The sequence below is a fragment of the Pyrus communis genome, chromosome 2 (assembly GCF_041283825.1).
Source record: "Pyrus communis isolate YQ-2024b chromosome 2, ASM4128382v1, whole genome shotgun sequence".
Taxonomy (NCBI): domain Eukaryota; kingdom Viridiplantae; phylum Streptophyta; class Magnoliopsida; order Rosales; family Rosaceae; genus Pyrus; species Pyrus communis.
In genome coordinates this window covers 24130144-24147833 of record NC_142566.1, presented here as the reverse complement: position 1 = coordinate 24147833, position 17690 = coordinate 24130144, and the positions used below count along the sequence as shown (strand labels likewise).

The 17690-nt window shown below is 36.4% G+C and overlaps 2 protein-coding genes and 1 pseudogene across 3 annotated transcripts; 1 reads left to right on the top strand and 2 right to left on the bottom strand.

The window, feature by feature from the left end:
* Nucleotides 1–1771: 1771 nt before the first annotated feature.
* LOC137747658 (uncharacterized) lies at nt 1772–9610 on the bottom strand. 2 transcript variants are annotated; one of them, XM_068487801.2, is made up of 19 exons: nt 9118–9610; nt 8206–8531; nt 7765–7941; nt 7585–7668; nt 7411–7470; nt 6946–6990; nt 6224–6423; nt 5365–5829; nt 5120–5246; nt 4818–5015; nt 4614–4703; nt 4420–4482; nt 4246–4320; nt 4063–4113; nt 3666–3743; nt 3083–3217; nt 2889–2996; nt 2435–2500; nt 1772–2134 (listed from the first exon to the last, which is right to left on the bottom strand). In XM_068487801.2, the coding sequence occupies exons 2-19, from the start codon at nt 8512–8514 to the stop codon at nt 2066–2068; spliced, it is 2400 nt and encodes a 799-aa protein (XP_068343902.2). In that variant the 5' UTR covers nt 8515–8531; nt 9118–9610; the 3' UTR covers nt 1772–2065. The 2 variants fall into 2 exon arrangements, with proteins under 2 accessions (XP_068343902.2, XP_068343903.2); XM_068487802.2 differs by lacking the exon at nt 9118–9610 and having other exon boundaries at nt 7765–7948; nt 8206–8336.
* Nucleotides 9611–13508: 3898 nt separating this feature from the next.
* Nucleotides 13509–16134, top strand: LOC137748448 (12-oxophytodienoate reductase 3). Its single transcript, XM_068488599.2, has 5 exons — nt 13509–13854; nt 14041–14181; nt 14851–14981; nt 15078–15260; nt 15347–16134. The coding sequence occupies exons 1-5, from the start codon at nt 13775–13777 to the stop codon at nt 16006–16008; spliced, it is 1197 nt and encodes a 398-aa protein (XP_068344700.2). The 5' UTR covers nt 13509–13774; the 3' UTR covers nt 16009–16134.
* A 306-nt stretch (nt 16135–16440) lies between these two features.
* LOC137748449 (putative glucan endo-1,3-beta-glucosidase BG4 pseudogene) lies at nt 16441–17573 on the bottom strand (annotated as a pseudogene).
* Between the last annotated feature and the right edge of the window lie 117 nt (nt 17574–17690).

The window sequence follows — 17690 nt, the reverse complement described above, 5'->3', positions numbered from 1 at the left end:
GTATCAACTACTTGTATTGTAACATTTGGTGTGTTGGGCTGTATTTCCGGCACAATAAAAAATATCTCCAACCCAAGGTAACTGTAGAGCATGCAAGTTACTAGATGATGAATTTTCAACAGTAGACGACGGTTCTCTGATTTAGATAACATCACCCACAGACCCAAAGTTTGTAAACAAATTGGTGAAAGTCTTTCATTTTTTGTTCTTAAGTTATCTGTTACAGTTTTACTTGGGGTTTCAAAACCATATATTGAGTTTTGAAACAAGAGGAAATGATTTTCAAACTCCCATTTTTTTACCTTTCGTACTTTTCCTTAGTTTTCCCTCAAATTTATTCGATCTAAGGCCATCTCCAGTTACGAAGGCCTAAACGTAGCTTTTGTATATATTTTGACTTCTTAAAAATTGTTATTTTATAGAATATTTTAAAAATTGTTATTTTATAGAATATTTGTAGGACTAATTTTTTTAATCTCGAACTTTGCACTGCTAAATCTTTCCATATTGGCTTTTGCCCCTTGGCTGGAGACATGTTAAACATAAATTCGGCAAAATGTGGTATATAGCTCTTGAATGAAGATGGCCTAACAGCTAAAACAGAGAGTGCAGAAGGGAAAAAAAACCAAGGCGGAAATCATCTCTTGAAACAAATCTTGTTTCAAAAATAGTAGTTATCAAGTGAGCGTGCTACAGAAGATGGACTTACCTACTCTTGAGATTTTCATATCGCGATATCTTAAGTCAACAACGCATTGTTATAAGTATATCTATTTCACATGATAGTGCATTAACATTTTCAGATAACGCCACACTGACATCCCGAGTATTAAGTCCCCAAGCTTGGGGTTAAAAGTTGAGTTAAAAAAAAAAAAAAAAAAAAAAAAAAAAAAGCCAACGTATTAAAGAGAGTTTGCTATAGTTTGGTTTCATTAAATTCTCGTGGAACTATTTTAGTTTGCTTCCATTCAATTCTCATGGAACTATTTTTGTGTTGTACGTTTGGAAGGAGCATAATGTAGTACTCTGCACTGTCTGACACTGTTGCTACCTCACATGGCAGAAGTAGAATTATCTCCTCTATTTCTTTCCCTCCCCTTCCCTCCTCTCCTATCTGAATGATCACGGTTAAGCCTCGTCAACATTTTATATTAATTTTTTTTATAGAAAGAGAGAATCAAAATAGAGAATGTGAGAGGAGGGGATGGAATGGATTAGAAATAGGAGGGAGAGAGAATCCTTGTCCCACGTGGCAGGCCAAACACATGCATTTTTTCTGTACAAAGATCCCACTTGAGCCAAGACATCCCTTCAAATGTCCCTAAGCACTGGTGGGCAGACCACAATTATACTGCATTCAGAAGTTAGTGAGCAAAAGTACATTTGCTCGTAATCGCATCTAAAAATTATTTCAATTTAAAGCACAACAAAACAAAATATTACAAATTCCAATATAGTTACGTAAAAAGTATTTATGTTCATAAGCGCATCTGCTAGAATTCCTTTCATAGAAGCACAACGAAATTTACTAAGTTCAAATGCTTTTGGATTATCCAAAAGCGTCAAAAGCACTGTCAGCCATTCCAAAATCTCGAAGTGCAGGGCCAAACATGGTTTAGTTAGGCACACTAATTGACATATACCCAAACATGGTGTCTTTTGGCAGATGAATCGACCAGAATGACAGCATCAAATAAGGCTCTCAGCAATCACTTACTAAACTCGAACAGTGAAACAGGACCATGTCTTACTTATCAAACAAATAAACCAATGGAAAATCTCACTACTGGTGGCAGTAAATAAATAAACAAAATTAGTATTTACAATTAAAGCGGGATATACTAGAATTCTTTTGAGGTCTCTCATATGTTAAAAAATACAGATTCATCATGATACAATATGCAGCAAAGCGGGCGATTTTTCATTCAGAGATGCGAAGCATGATCTCAAGAAACAAAGATTGAATTCATGAATGATGGAACTTATGATGTTGCATTACTGAACTTGCGTTCAGGTTTACAACACGAAAATATAACACAAGGCCTGACCTCGCATGGCAGCGGCACTATTCCTTCTGGAAGAAGGAGAGAACGAGATCCGTATGTACAGAAAACATTTGTGTGTCCACAAAAAGCTGCATAGCATTTAGGGAGGAAAATGATACATCAGTGTGCTTTCAGCTTTATACAATACAACTCAAAGCGCACCCAGAGTAAGCATTGAAGCAAGATTACAAGTCACTTTCAGAAATAAAGCAAAAAGGTGGTTAATATTTATCTTGCATAAATTGATTACAATATACAAACACAGAATACCGTAACGAACATTATCCATTCTTGACCGAAGTCATGCCTCTTTCAAAGCTTAGATTTATGTTTTCTTTGACAATTTTATTACTCACATGGACAAAAGAAAATTATCTCAAGGAACGCACCTTCATAAATGGTCGATCACGACTAGGAAATGAGTCGATGAAACTCTCCTTCAGAAGTAATGATACCTAATTGGAGGGAAATCAGTGTCAGATCTGTAGCATTATGAACGTGCATCCACATATGAATGTTCACTAGATCCACAGGCAAGGAATTTTTACATTCAAACAAAATTGACAAATTTTTTTTTGGTAAACACAAAATTGACGATTAATCTGCACTATTATCATAAAAACTGAAGAGCCAAATGAATGGATTTAATGATGCCTTACGCTGACATTCCATATCTGAGACACAACTTAGTCCATGCATATATATATATATATATATATATATTTTTTTTCGGGAAGATTATCTTTTAAAGTACTAATCATTACAAAAGAAGGTCAAAGAAACATAATAATCCTCCAAGGCACTTGAGTCCCTTAAAAGCTCACTGTTGGACAAAATACTGACCTTATCATCATTGGACTGTACGTTCGTAATTGTATGTGAACGGAGGTTAGAGCAAAGAGAATCCAAGTAAGTTCTTAACACTCCTAGGAAACCCTTGGCAGCTGCAACCTACAAGCAGAAAATAAATACATGAAAATTAAAGGTAGACGAATAATTTTTTTGAAATCATACACAATAGAAAAAGCAAAACACACCTGTTCTTCTGTGCACTCGTACACCGGCCTTTTCCTACCCAAAAAACTCTCTCCCACAAGCTTTGCGTGATAAGGACTTAAGGATGAAAATAATTCCTTATGTTGTGGTAAATGTGGTATTGTCGGCGACTTCACCTAGTATATCATGCAATGGAAGCATTTAGTTTTTCTATAAGAATACTTGCATTTTAATAAACATTAGTCATACACGAGAAACCAGATAACACACGACAATTGACTAAAATAAACATGAGAAAATGCTAAACACATGATGCGTCAATTAAAGATTTTTGGTTTCAGTTTTATGGGCAAGAATATCACACATTATTTGTCAACCCAAGGCCAAATCGCAGATTTGTCCATGCCCTGAACCCACAAAATTATTCTTAGAACGAATTGTCTGGCACTGAAACATAATTATCTCAAAAGATGATAAGCTAATATTCTTTTATGGTGAGAAAACCATATACTTGAGACAATTGCAATGAATAATGACTATACGATTGAATTTTAGGTACGACTTATAAGAGCCTTTTATGCATGTTCCACGAGTAGAAAAATAAACTGCTTGAAAACAACAAACCTGGTTCTTGTTGGCATCAACTACAATTGTATTGGAAAGTTTCGACTGTACTTCATCTGTTTTGTTCTTCACACCAACCTACAGAAGAAAATTTTGTCATTATAACCAATCAAATGTCAGATACGATACTAAGGCTAACTAGAAAAAGGAAAAAGATGGCTTAGTGCAAAGGGTTTAAAAAGTGATCTGTGTATTCGGAGTTTTTGCTGGTTGGGGAAGGGGCACTAATGTTTTATATTTGTAATATTACTTGGAGAAGACAAACAGACGGAGGTTTTCCTTTCAAATAATAATTTGAGAAAATGCTGGATCCAGATAAACCAACAAATACAATTGATAAACCATAGGCCTCTGCCTTCAAATGACATGCATAACAGCCAAAAACTTGAGAACTCACTATGTAAGGGACGGGTGCGTCTAAAAAGTCCAGCATGTCATTTGGTAAAACCTGGAAAGTTTATGCACATTGTCATTCACATGAAAACAGCAATGCATTTAATATATTTAAAAAATAACTTGTAGGCAGTAAGGGAAGTATAGATATTTAAAAACTAACATGTAGGCAGTAAGGGAAGTATACCGGCATTAGAAGACTTTGCCACTGGTAGGGGCGGATCAGAGGGATAATTGATAACACTGAGGCCGATAAGATCCCCTGTACACATCAGAAAACATAGGTGTAAAAAGAATACATAAATCGGACTGTTAATCTTCACAAGACCTATATAAACTTGGAATAATGTATAATACATACCAAATTGGAACAAATGATTACAATCTGCTTCTCCAACAGTGCTCCTGCAAATAATGCTAATACCTGCAAAGTATTGAGGAGAATCAAACCCAACATCAGCCATGAAGCAGGCCTCTAAGAGAAGTAGCCCAAATCGGCACTCATTCATATAAAGGTAATCAATACAGCGTACATATGTTGAGCCATTCACTTACATTTTCAAGTCGTAAGGAGCCACATATGCATGCAATAGCCCATACTGATAATGCAGTTGCTTCCTCCTCTACCAAGAAAGCACTTTGTGCCTGATAACAACCAACAGAAATACAGTTCAAATGAACAAAAACATTATTAAGGGAAAAGATCAACGAAATCCACCACATATGAGATAAGTTCGTAAAGCTATCATACGTCTCTACCTCAGCGAATTCCAGACTCGTACTGCATGAACCCAGATCAATGGTTGAGCCAGCAGTACGTAAAACGTTTGCTTTTGGTCTATGATATTCCAAGGGATGCAGGTGGTCCAAAGGATGAAACTTGACAGTGGTACCTCTAGCAGGGCAACATAATTGGTAGTACTCACTTATTATCTGCAATGATCCATGATTGTTTGCCTGAAAAATTGGGATAATTTTGTCAAGAGACATTGGGCTCTAGATTCTCATTAAAAAAGAGCTTCAGTTCATATCTAGATCCAAGAAAAAAGTCCTTTTTGCACCTTGGCCCATTCAAGAATATCAATGAGGTCAGAATCATCTTGGCCAGAGAAAGATGCCTCATCCGTTTCTGTAAAATCAACAACATCGCTCCTAAAATTTCTGTCCTCACTAGGAGAGCCTTGAAAACTGCATAAAACACTTCCAAATATTAAGTACAGAAACTTAGACATTTAAGTAGCCCATATCCTTGATAATTACCAACCACCACCCCCCAAAAATTCATAGAAAAAAGTACAACTGCTACCTGGAGGAAGAATCAGAGCTTTCATACTGATAGAAGCGCAGGAGAGGTAGGACAGCATTTGGTAATCGCCTTTCTACAGCTTGCTTGTTTGTAGAGAAGTCATCAACGTAGACCTCACAAACTTCAGCATTTACACCACCAGATTCTCTTTTGCAACTAACCATCTTGGTTTCAGGATCAACTGGAACAACATCTTCACTAACCCTTCCCGTTGGCAAGTTAAAATCCCCATCAACCATTTGATTGTCTAGGTGACTCCCATTATCTGCAAATCTCCCTGATTGAGAAAACTCTGCTGTTCCATTCAGCAAGTCCTCCTCAGTTCTACTACTTAGTGATACACCATTTGAAGTTTCTTCTGTAGTATCTTCGAAAATTTCACCATTGTCACAATCCTTTGGGCTTTCTAAATCTAAAAGATCTATTCCTTGGGTTAATCGCTCCAACCTTTCCTCTGTGAAGATGCTACACGAAAATAGCAAACATATTCAACTTGAGTAACATTGTCAAACGGTAAAGATGATTGTCTAATTATAGGACCTATCAAAGACCAAAAGAGCATATGTCTTCCTGCACACAACTATGCGCCAGTTACTCAAAAAACCTAAATCTTAGTTTCAAGAGTCCTTTAGCTGACAGTTCAAAAGCTTTTATGTGTTGTTTAGAAGTCACATCGGTTCCACCTTATATTGAGAAAGCTACCATAATTTTTTCCTCAATGAACTAAGAATTGAATCTCTCAGTTGTTTTTAGATTAGTTATTGCACGACCTTCCATCTAATGCATAAATAGATAGCAGGAAACACGCATTTATTTTCTGCACGCGTAAGTACGAGCATCCAATACAACAACAACACACCTATTCAATACACCAAAATGTAACTCAAATGCCGGAACCCTTGAGAGAATGCAATAACATCTCTGAGTGGTTAATATATGACGGCTCAAAGACGGGCGAGAAGGATGTTTCTCTGCAATCATGGAAAGCAATCCAGAGGGTTTTTGCACTACTTCTTCCACTAACACGCAGCACCCATACAAAGTTGAATCATCGGCAACCTTCAAACCAAGTATTGTACAAAATAGGTCATCCAGGAAATGAAGAAATAATTCACATTAAAACAAAATTAAATTGTTTAGGTTTGAGCACGAAGAACAATTTCATTTCACAAAAACAAATTAAATCAAAATAAAGAATATAGTAGAAAAGGGATTATCTTCTTAAATAATGTATGTTAACTGTAACTGGCAATCCATAATATCCTCTTAAACATATATAAATCTAATCAAAATTAAGGAAAAAAAATTCAATCCGAGTAACTATGCTTTGTGCTTTCTCAGCAATCTTCTTCTCTGTGGGCACTAATACAACTCTAAGTAACCTGTTGTCTGAATTACGACCAAAACAATGTTGTTTCAATGATAAATTTCAAGCAACACCACTAATGGTTCTATCGCACAGCACCACCACTAGATATTTAAATGTCAAAAGGCAAATGCAGCAAAATAGATAAATTTTATAACGAATTGAGGAAAATCAAGAACAAAGGAGTCACGGATGCATAACAGGTTATAATTTACCTGTAGTCTGAATACAAATGACAGATCACTCCGTTTAAAATGCTCCTGAAAATAAGCATCACCATGGTCAGTACAAGTAAATAAAACAAGTTTTGCCTAATACTTTTTATTAGAAGTTGAAAACTTCTGCATGATATTGTTATATCATTCTGCTACAGCTTTATCAATTATCTTATCATAACAGAATAGTTTAAAGTCCCATGGAAAGAAGAGTTGCTATACAAGCATCCTAAAACCTTAGTAAACTCAACACACAAACTTTCTGTTTAATCTCATTTTCTAGTGGAAACATGAAGAATAGGGGTTCTATATCCGGTAGAGCTTGGATAGGAAAAAACATTATCCTACGCTAAAACCTTTTATATATGATTCTCTAAGGGTAAAAGGTAGAAAACAGATGAAGGAAGAAAGTGGCCTAAATATTAATTAGCAATTAGAATATGAGAGCAGAATGTCGCACAATACCTGCCCTAGAAGAATTTCATTCAACTCACTCATTGAAGGAGTTCTCTCAACAGCATGTACCTGAATTCATACACATACGAGGTGTCAATATTAGAAAATGATTATTTCCACGGTGTCATTCACAGCCGAGGTGTCAACAGGATGGCAAAACATCTGTCAAGAAAAAAACCTAACCTCTATGCCTCTGGGAAAGCAAAATGAAAGCAGATCCTTGTATTGTAGAGGCAGCTGCTTTTCCGGAGGATAAACAAATAACACCTGGAAGTAGAAACACATGTTAATACCTAGCACTCAAATTACTTCCAAGCATATCACTATGCAAATAAATTGGCCATTTGGTAACAAAATCCCCACCTGAGGTTCGATATTAGGTTCTACACGATAGTGATTCTGACTACTAAATCTCCCTGAACCTTCAGACTTTCTTCCAATGTATTGCCTTTGAAGTGCCTGAATATCACAATTAGGATGAAGCCCCACAACTACCATGCTCTCAAAAAGCCTCGTTGGCTGCTTTAAAGACTTATGATCCTGCACACTTGAAATACGGAGGGGTTACGGAATCTCTTGGGACAAAATTTTTGCTTCTATATGCAAATGTATTTTGAAACTAACATACAGAACTTGTTTTAGAGATGAAGTAATTTTTCCTCGAACCGTTTAATCTAAAAAAATGGAAGTAATTTGGAATGTACGATGTAAAATTATTTATCTTGATTCTTGATTAACCAAATTCTGAAATGCATACAAATAAGTTGCATGGAAACAAATGGGTCACTATACGAAACTGCATACCAAATACTGCAACTGAAAGTTTGCCCATTGCCGCTTCTGGCTAGTCAAAACTTCAGGATTGTAAGTTCCTCGCTTCACTTCAGGAGGATGCTGGAAACCTTTTAGAACTTTCGTAACATGGCGTTGTAACCTCTGAAGCGGACTGCCACCACCACCATCTTCATTCAATGAGTACACAGAAGATGGCCGCGGAGAATGAGTGGCAGTAGCAGCGGCCGCTACAGCAGCAACTGCTCTTGCAACATCTTCCGTTTGCGCGAAAAACGAAGCACCCCAACTGGGGCTACCCGTCTCTTCATCTTTATTCATACTAAAAGGCTTTCTTCCTATCAAAAAATTCGACATTGACAACAATTCACTCCTTAAACCCCGAAACTTCGACCTTACAGAGCATAAAAATAACAGATATTTCCTAATTCGATCGTCTCCGAGCCGAAACTCTCCGAAGGATCAGTTTCGTGCTGTCACTACTTAAAGTTTTAACCTTTGATGTTCACTTCAAACTTTCCGGTTGATTAATCTCCAAAATTAACAATGAAATAAACAATTAAAAAAAAACTTAATTCTTCAGCTGGAAAGAAGTTCCTAAATCGAATTAAAAGTAGATAATTATGCTATAACGTTATTCCTCCGTCTTAATAGTCGATCAGTTAACTTTCTGCTGCCAAGCCCTTTCAGTTACACGAGAGAGAGAGAGAGAGAGAGAGAGAGAGTAATAAAGTTGACAAATTTTTGGTAAACATGAATTTCCCAGCTGAATAAAATTGGAAGATTTTCAGCAAAAAAACCATGAAATTCGAGCATAAGGCACCAATAATCATCCGTACTTAACGAAAAATAGATAATTGGAAATTATAATCACAAAAGATAGAATATACGCAACAAATTAATCCAAAAAAATTATGAACTGACCTCTGAATTCTCTTGAAATTCGAAAAGGAATATAAGAATTTTAGGGGGAGGAATCTCCGGCGGCCGTAACAAAGCTTTCGTCTTCTATTTCTGCTGCTTCTTGTTCTTCTCCTCGAACGAAATGATGGAGGAGAGGACGAGGAGGAAGGTGTTAAACTAATAATCGGCTTTAAGCTTAATTAATTTGATTAATTAATTAGTTCTAATTGCATTTTCGGAACAAAATAAACAGAAATTACGAAGACAGAGAGAGAGAGAGAGAGAAGAGAGGAAGAGAGGAAGAGAGGGAGAGAGGGGGCCTCGCGTCGTGTGCGTCGAAAAATGGAGGAGGAAAAAGGAGGGACGGTCAGTAACGGCGGTCGGCTGCTTATAATTTTTTTTTGTTTGTTTGGTTCGTGTTTGTGCGCGTAACCGTGTGAAAACTCTATCTCGTTCCGGATTACAGGTTTGTATTCGGTAACGAGTGCATGGCCATCCTATGTCAGTACTCGGCATTGTCACGTATTGTTATTAAATATTAAATACTACGACTTAAACATATTATAAACTTAAGTAACTCTTGTATGTAAGCGATACTTAATTTTTCTCTTAAGCAATAGAACTTGTTTTAGATATAGTTAGAGGATAATAATAACGCATTTTAGTTAAATGATTTTTTAGATTGACATAATTTCTCACTTTCGTCATTGAGATTTAAAATCGATAGAAGTGCTCCACCACCAATCATCTTAATCATTCCGTGAAAACTCTCTATTAAATAAGAAGTAAAATGATAAAAATACCTTCAATTTAATAAACAAATGAGCCCAACTATTTGATAAAAATTAAGGAAAATTTTGTCATTTTGTCCTTATTTGACGAAGGTTTTTCACCGAATGATCAAAATAATTTATGATGGACAAACTCAGAGACGAGTTCTGTTGATTTTAAATTTCATGGATTCAAGTAAAGATTTATGCTAATCTCAGGAACTATTTTAACTAAAAAGCCTAATAATTAGTATTTAACTTGTTTTAGAGACGGGTTGTGAAGGGAGTGATAGAAATCTCATTACCTAATGTCTGTATTTTATTTTATTTTCATAATTTTTTTATAGCTACATGACAAATACAAGAAAACAAAATGTGAAGCCACATTAATCAAGTCAACAAACTAACCTAAGATCTAACGGAGGTAACATAAAAGGACCAGTAATCCACATTCAATCAAATTCAAGGACTAAATTTAATGGAATTATAGTTCAAGGATTAAAGCTATCATTTAGTTAAAATTTAAAAACTATTGCTCTATTTTTCTCTTATTTATTTAAACGTTTCACTTATGAGTCGAGAGAAAAACTACTTGTTGTTTACAATCTTACATGTGAATTTATTTTTATACAACTATGTTTTTGTCAAAATTATTATTCACGAGTTTTGAACTTATCCCTCACCAGTGTTTAAAATATATGTATGTAAATTTATAGAAATATCAACGGATATATCAAATATCAATATGGGTTGTTTTTGATGGAAATGATAGAAATTTTAAAATGAGACTTTAAGGATTTAGTTTGAACAAAATATAAAAGTTTATCCAATATTTAACAGATATGTCATAAATATTGACGGTATATGTCAATTTAAGCATAGACTTAACAAAATTTCCGATATGAGGTGAAGTTTAGACTTCACCCTCCATTTCCTTATTTTTCTCTAATTTTTTTAATATTTCTATGAAAATATCGACTGTACCGAAGAAATCCTCTAACTTACAAGTAGATAGTATAACAATACTATATTATGGTATTGAATGACAAGTGAGTTCAATTGTTTAATTTAGTAAAGTGATTAATTTTTTATTTTGACAAAAAAGTTTAACAAAATTTATAGCTTGATTGAAAAAAAAAAAAAAATTATTGTATCACATTGACCCACCTTCCTCTATTTATTTATTTATTTTTTCTTTCTACTTTTTCCTAATTATTTAATACTTTCCCATTTTAAAAATATTATCTTTTTTTCTTTACTAGTGGCGTTGCTCTCTCTGTCTGGTACACACGCCGCGGATCTCGCATTTCCTCGCTAGACATTTTTGGGGGTTGGTGAGGTGTAAATGCTTATACCGTTTACATGGATGTGGAGGACACGTGGCGCAATGGGTTTTCTTACTCATTTTCTTCTTAATATTTTGTCGGTTATTTTTATTTTAAATTTATTTTTCTAACTTATAAAAATATATATTGAGCATGGATATGTAGGCATGATTTGGGTGACAAAATTGTCCCCTTGCTACTCATGTTGTATGGGATGGGGACCACATGCCACGTCAGTTATAAGCTTGGGTGGAAGTTCAAACTGGATGACCAACATGACTACATCATTGCTAGCGTGACACTGGGGTGGGGAATTATGAATTTTACCTGTTCTAAGCTTTTAAACATCATATAATTGTACCTACCAAACCCTAGCAAAGAAGTGGAGAAAACAAAAGGTGTGCGAAAAAAGCAAATTATTAGGATTTGTGCATTTGAGGAATATAGATGAGTGATGTTAGTTTTACGACGTGTTAAGAGTTTGATTTATTCGTAATATGATAGAGTACTTTGATTTTGAAATGGTGGTTTAATGAATTAGGATCTATGATATATCAAACATCTTGTTTTTGTGCAATGCGACCAAATAATGACATATAGAATTGATGGGTAACATCGGTATGTGCGTTAAAGAGTAGATTAATAAGAATAAGCTAGCTGAAAGGTGGGAAAACTCTAATATCATATTCAAAGAAGATGTTAAATCTTAAGTGGAATGACATGCAATCAAATTTGAAGGAAATAAGAAACTCCAACCTTTATGTCAATTCTACGTAGATTGGCATAAAAACTTTTGGCATAAGATTGTTTTGAGTATACGAGACAAACTCAAACCACCATGATTAAGGCTCATAAAAATGAAATTATAGCTCTTAGTAGTAAGGTATGGTTGAGTATGAAAATGATATATCTTCATTAGCCAAAAATCCAAAAGATTTGGCCTTTCTTTTCATTTTCCCTTTCACAAATGGTAAATGCGTAATCATGGACATTTTCAATAATATCTTCCTATCATGTTTTTGTGCAAGTCTTGGATCCCCATCTTAATTGACATTGATTTCCAATTGAATTTGTATAGATCTTCAATTTAATATGTACAATAATTGTTTTGATACAATAATTGTTTTGATACATAATGTATGTGTATAGATCGATGAAGGAGTTGTGGGTGTATTTTTATGACTTTTCATTGCCATTGGTGGCACAAATCAAACCAAACGAGTCTCAAATCTTTTGCCAATGCAACAATTGGAAGTATCTAGTTGATGAGAAATTTTTTAGTGTGTTAAAAACACGGTCTAATACATTAAGTGTTATAACACAAGTGGTTGATTTTTTTTCTTTCAAGTCTCCAACCTCTTGTGTTATAACAGTTGATAACTTGATGTACCGAGACGTGTTTCTGACACATTGAAAAATCTCTCCTAATGAATGGACGAATCAGATAAAATACCAATGTTGTATTACTCTTATACTACATGATGACAAGGATACTTTATTGAGTATTGATGAAGAAAGTCATTGCTTACACGCCTGTCGTTCTAAAGACTTGGACCGCAATGCATCAATTAAATCTCAAATGTTTAATACCTTATCTTCCATCCCATAACCAACAACACTTAACATGTAAAGGTGAACTAAATAGAGTAGAGCATGGTTTGGTTTTAGGATTGGAAAAGATGAATATCATTCCTTTATTGTTGCTAGTGACTAGTGTACTGTTTGTTTTTTGGATGAGCAGCTTATATAATATGAGTTAACTGTCAACGTGATATTTTGTGTCAGTGATAGAATGCATTTAAAGAAATTTTCATACATAGTTGCATTATTAGCACAAAATGTCATAATAATGATGTACATATACTATGTAAGTCCTTATTCATGTCATGAATATATGGTCAGCTCCAATCAATTGAAACATGAATTTTCAATTCAATTATTTATAGATCAAAATTGACCCAAATCGACAAATTGGGCCTAATTCAATCACATTACAAACCCAAATCAAAATCCAGCCCATTACCGACCACAACATCGTCAACACAAACGGGAAACAGAGTCCAGTCAACTCGACGGTCAAACACGTCTCAAGTAACATTCCAAGTTCGGAAACAAACGGCACCGGAAATAAAGAAATATTTTATTGTGACCGGTATACAAGTAGAATATTATCTGTTTTTAAAGATGAAAAATTTTATTTTTTAAATTATTAACTTTTTAACACACGAAACTATAATTTGAATAGTAACATGTGATTTACTATCCGTATACCGATAAATCTCTCCGGAAATACATTAATCCCCACGTGAATTTCATTGCCATTAGCAAACGCCCAATGATTCTCTCCGTCGTGGGTCCCGCCAAGGTTGACCGTCCACCACCACCATTAAAACCCACTAACAAGGGGCAGCACCAGCAACCAAAAAGTCCACCATCATCATCCCAACGGCAGCGCTCCAGGAGCAGCGCGTCTACAGGATCACAGGCAGCCCCTGCTTATAAAGCTCCCTCCTTTTCTTCTACTTTGTATTGACTTCGTTGCTCGTCCTTAGATTTCAACCCCGCAATCTGAGATCGGCAGAAATGGCGGAGGCTTCGTCGCAGGGAGGGCACACCACTCTCTTTTCTCCGTACAAGATGGGGAAGTTCAATCTCTCTCACAGGTCAGTCCTTCCCCTTTTGATGATACAATACTTCGCGGATGCATCAAGTTTGGTGCTTCCTTCTCAGGACAGTTCGCAGTTGGTCTCATTTGGCGGGTTCCGATTTCTTCCGAAATCCGGGAGCGTATATTTGTCATTTGGTTGTTTAGTTTGGGGGTGTTTTGACGGATTCGTCCTTTTTGGCAGGGTGGTGCTGGCGCCGATGACGAGGTGCCGGGCGTTGAACGGAGTGCCGCAGCCGGCACTGGCCGAGTACTACGCTCAAAGATCAACCGCCGGCGGCTTTCTAATCAGTGAAGGCACTATCATCTCCGACACTGGGGCCGGGTAATTTTGTAGTTTCCGATTGTTTCTCATTGGCTTTTTAGTAATTATAGGGTGGCACTATCAAATTTTGTAGTAATCATCTCCATTATTCACTATTTTGGAGATTTTAGAAATCTTTATATTTTAGTTATTTATTATGCATCGTAAAATCAGAAATCATTTGATTTTTTTTACTTAAAATTAAACACAAATAGTATTTGATGAAAACTGACCGCACAATATACAATAAATAACTAGAATGCCTAGGATCCTCACAAAGTGGACCTCGAAACTAGTCTGCAAAAAACTGAGTTTGTACTAGTTTTCTATAGTTAATTCAATAGGTTAATCAATGTCTAGTACAATGCTTCATTTCTTTTAGCTAATGGTTTAATATATTACGATGTCAGATTATTAAATTATACTCGAGTAGACTTGTTTAAAATTCGGTTTTGATTTACAATCTAATAACGTTAAGGTAAAATGGTGGACTGTTTTTACTAACACGCTTCAATAATGTTTTGTAGTTTGAACTCTTTACTATTTCACACACAGTTCATCATGTTAATTTGAATCCATTCGCTCTTTTTTTGGATATCTAGGTTTTTGTCAAAGATAAAATTTTTCTGTGAATTTTTTTTTCTCCAAATGATGTGCCTTATTGATATTGAATTGTTAATGTGGAAGCAGATTTCCGCATGTTCCTGGGATTTACAACGACGAACAAGTGGAGGCATGGAAGAAGGTGGTGGACGCGGTTCATGCCAAAGGTGCCATTATTTTCTGTCAACTCTGGCACGTTGGCCGTTCATCTCATGAAGGTAAACTTCACATTCAATCAATTGTTGCAATAGAGTTTGGTTTAAGGTTTCGAGCAGTGAACTGATTATTTTTACTTTTAATTTGAATTGATTTAGTTTATCAACCTGCCGGGGGAGCACCAATATCGTCAACCAACAATCCTGTTTCAAGGAGGTGGAGAATTCTGTTGCCGGATGGCTCTTATGGCTTTTACCCTAAGCCTCGAGCACTCGACACCCATGAAATTCCTCAAGTTGTTGAGCAATATCGCCAGGCTGCCTTGAATGCCATTCGTGCGGGTCTGTTTCTATGGCCATTTTTCATTTCTATTTTTCATTTTCGTATAGCTCTGAGTCTTATTGTGATTCATTTTCATGTTGTTTAGGTTTTGATGGAATTGAGATTCATGGGGCACATGGCTATCTCATTGACCAATTCTTGAAAGACGGGATCAATGATCGAACAGATGAGTATGGTGGATCGCTGGAAAACCGGTGCAAATTCTTGATTCAGATTGTTCAAGCAGTGGTTGGAGCAATAGGTGCTGATAGAGTTGGGGTTCGAATGTCACCAGCTATTGATCACATGGATGCTGTTGACTCTAATCCACTTATTCTAGGTCTGGCAGTGATCGAAAGGCTCAATAAGCTCCAACAAAACTGGGGCACAAGACTAACCTATCTTCATGTGACTCAGCCTCGCTACGCAGCCTATGGTCAAGCGGAAGCTGGAAAACCTGGTAGTGATGAAGAGGAAGCTGTGTTTATGAGGACTTTGAGGAAAACTTATCACGGTACATTTCTTGCTAGCGGAGGGTTTACTAGAGAGCTTGGAATGCAAGCTGTGGCTTCCGGGGATGCTGATTTGGTGTCCTACGGTCGCCTTTTTATTTCAAACCCTGATTTGGTTCTGAGATTTAAGCTTAATGCACCCTTGACCAAGTATAACAGGAAGACTTTCTACACACAAGATCCTGTTGTTGGGTACACTGACTACCCTTTTCTGAACAAATCAAACGGGAAAGAGGAACCACTCTCCCGTCTCTGATTTGAATGTTTTGGAAATTGTACTTGTACCATTTGGATATCGAATTATCTGGTTCAAATATTTTAAGGTTACCATTTGGATATTGAGTGATCTGGTTCAAATAATATAAGATTATGTGGTTGTTTACATGATTTTGAGATGATTTTGCTTTTGTTTATGATTGCTTCTGACAAGGCTAAAAAGTACGAGAGATTGCTCTTTTGACTATTTTTTTCCAAAAACTGAAAAGTGCTTCTAGGTCATGGAAGCACTTTGTGATGTGCTTCTTCAAGAAGCAATTCCAAGTGCTTTAGCATGGATTGCTTTGGCTTTGAATACAAATTTTGTACGTGCTCTTTTAGCAGAAGTCGTTCTTACATGATCAATTCTGAACAAGCTAATTGATTAATGTTTTATAGACTTAAGAGCTTGAAAATACAAGATGAAATGGAGTAGAAAGCTCACAGAACAACTCGGATATGTGACTTTATTAATGCGTATATACAAGTTTTTGTTGAATCCTTAAAATACAGGATACACAGGTTTCTTGTTGGGATAAAATATTCCGAAGTTTTGCTCCTCTTCGCTAGGTTTCTGATTCTCATTAAACATTGCAAAGACGAAGCCTTCTATGTAAGCACCGGGTCTTTTCGGTGTTCCTACGTTGGAGGTTATATGTCTTACGAAATTTCTAACATACGTCCCGGCAAGTTCTGTATCAGTGAAATCTCCGTTCCCAGCAGATGGCCAACCACTCTCGGACACCACCACGGCTACATCAGGTCCCCCGGATTTCTCTATTGCTGAGAAAAAAGCATCAACTGTGGCATCAAATAGGTTGTAATAGCTCAAGTTCCCATCTTGTAACCCGGGTTTTGTTGCCGTAAATTGAGCGTAGTCTAAGGGAATATCGGAAGCTTTTGCCGCATAGGCAAAGTAAGGATACACGTTGATCATAAGGGGCGACCCTTGATAATTCAAAAAGGGACAAATGGAAGCCATGATACCGGCTGCCTCTCCGCTGAACTGACCGGCTGAAGGTGGATATGAAACTCCCAAGGCAGTCGCTGGCAAAACAGTGGTCACCCTTAGGCTTTGGTAGTGGTATTCGTCGATGGTGTGCTGTAGATACTGCATTACTTGCCAAACAAAGCTGCCTAATTCCCCAGGTATAACCTCGTTTCCAACGGCAATGTAGTTGAATTCAATGTCATCTATGTAGGGCTGTACATTGACAGCAAACCATTGATCCACAGCTTCTTGACTTTCCGACAAACTGGCTAAGTCTTCGTTAGGAATGCCTAGCACTATGGAGATTCCTTGCCCCATCAGCGCTTTGAGTACCTCCGGATTAGGATTGAACAGCCTCATCTTGTTAATATGGTTGTCTTTGAAGAGCTGAACCACATCTTCGTGAGAAGGCAGGTTATCCCCCAACGTCCCATAGTTAACACCGATGTCAAGTGTCATCTTAGCTTCCACAATTTCTATGTTGTGGTTGTAAATGGTTGCTAGGAATGATAGAGTGAACGCAATCCATTGCGAAACTGCCATCACTTTCTGATCACTGAGTGCCTTATAATATAAAACCTGCATAAAATGTACATAACAAACTGATGAGAGACGGAACAGAAAGCTAAACTGTGGAGCCAGCTAGCAGTATAAATATATATAAACTCACTTATAGGTTGTATATATACATT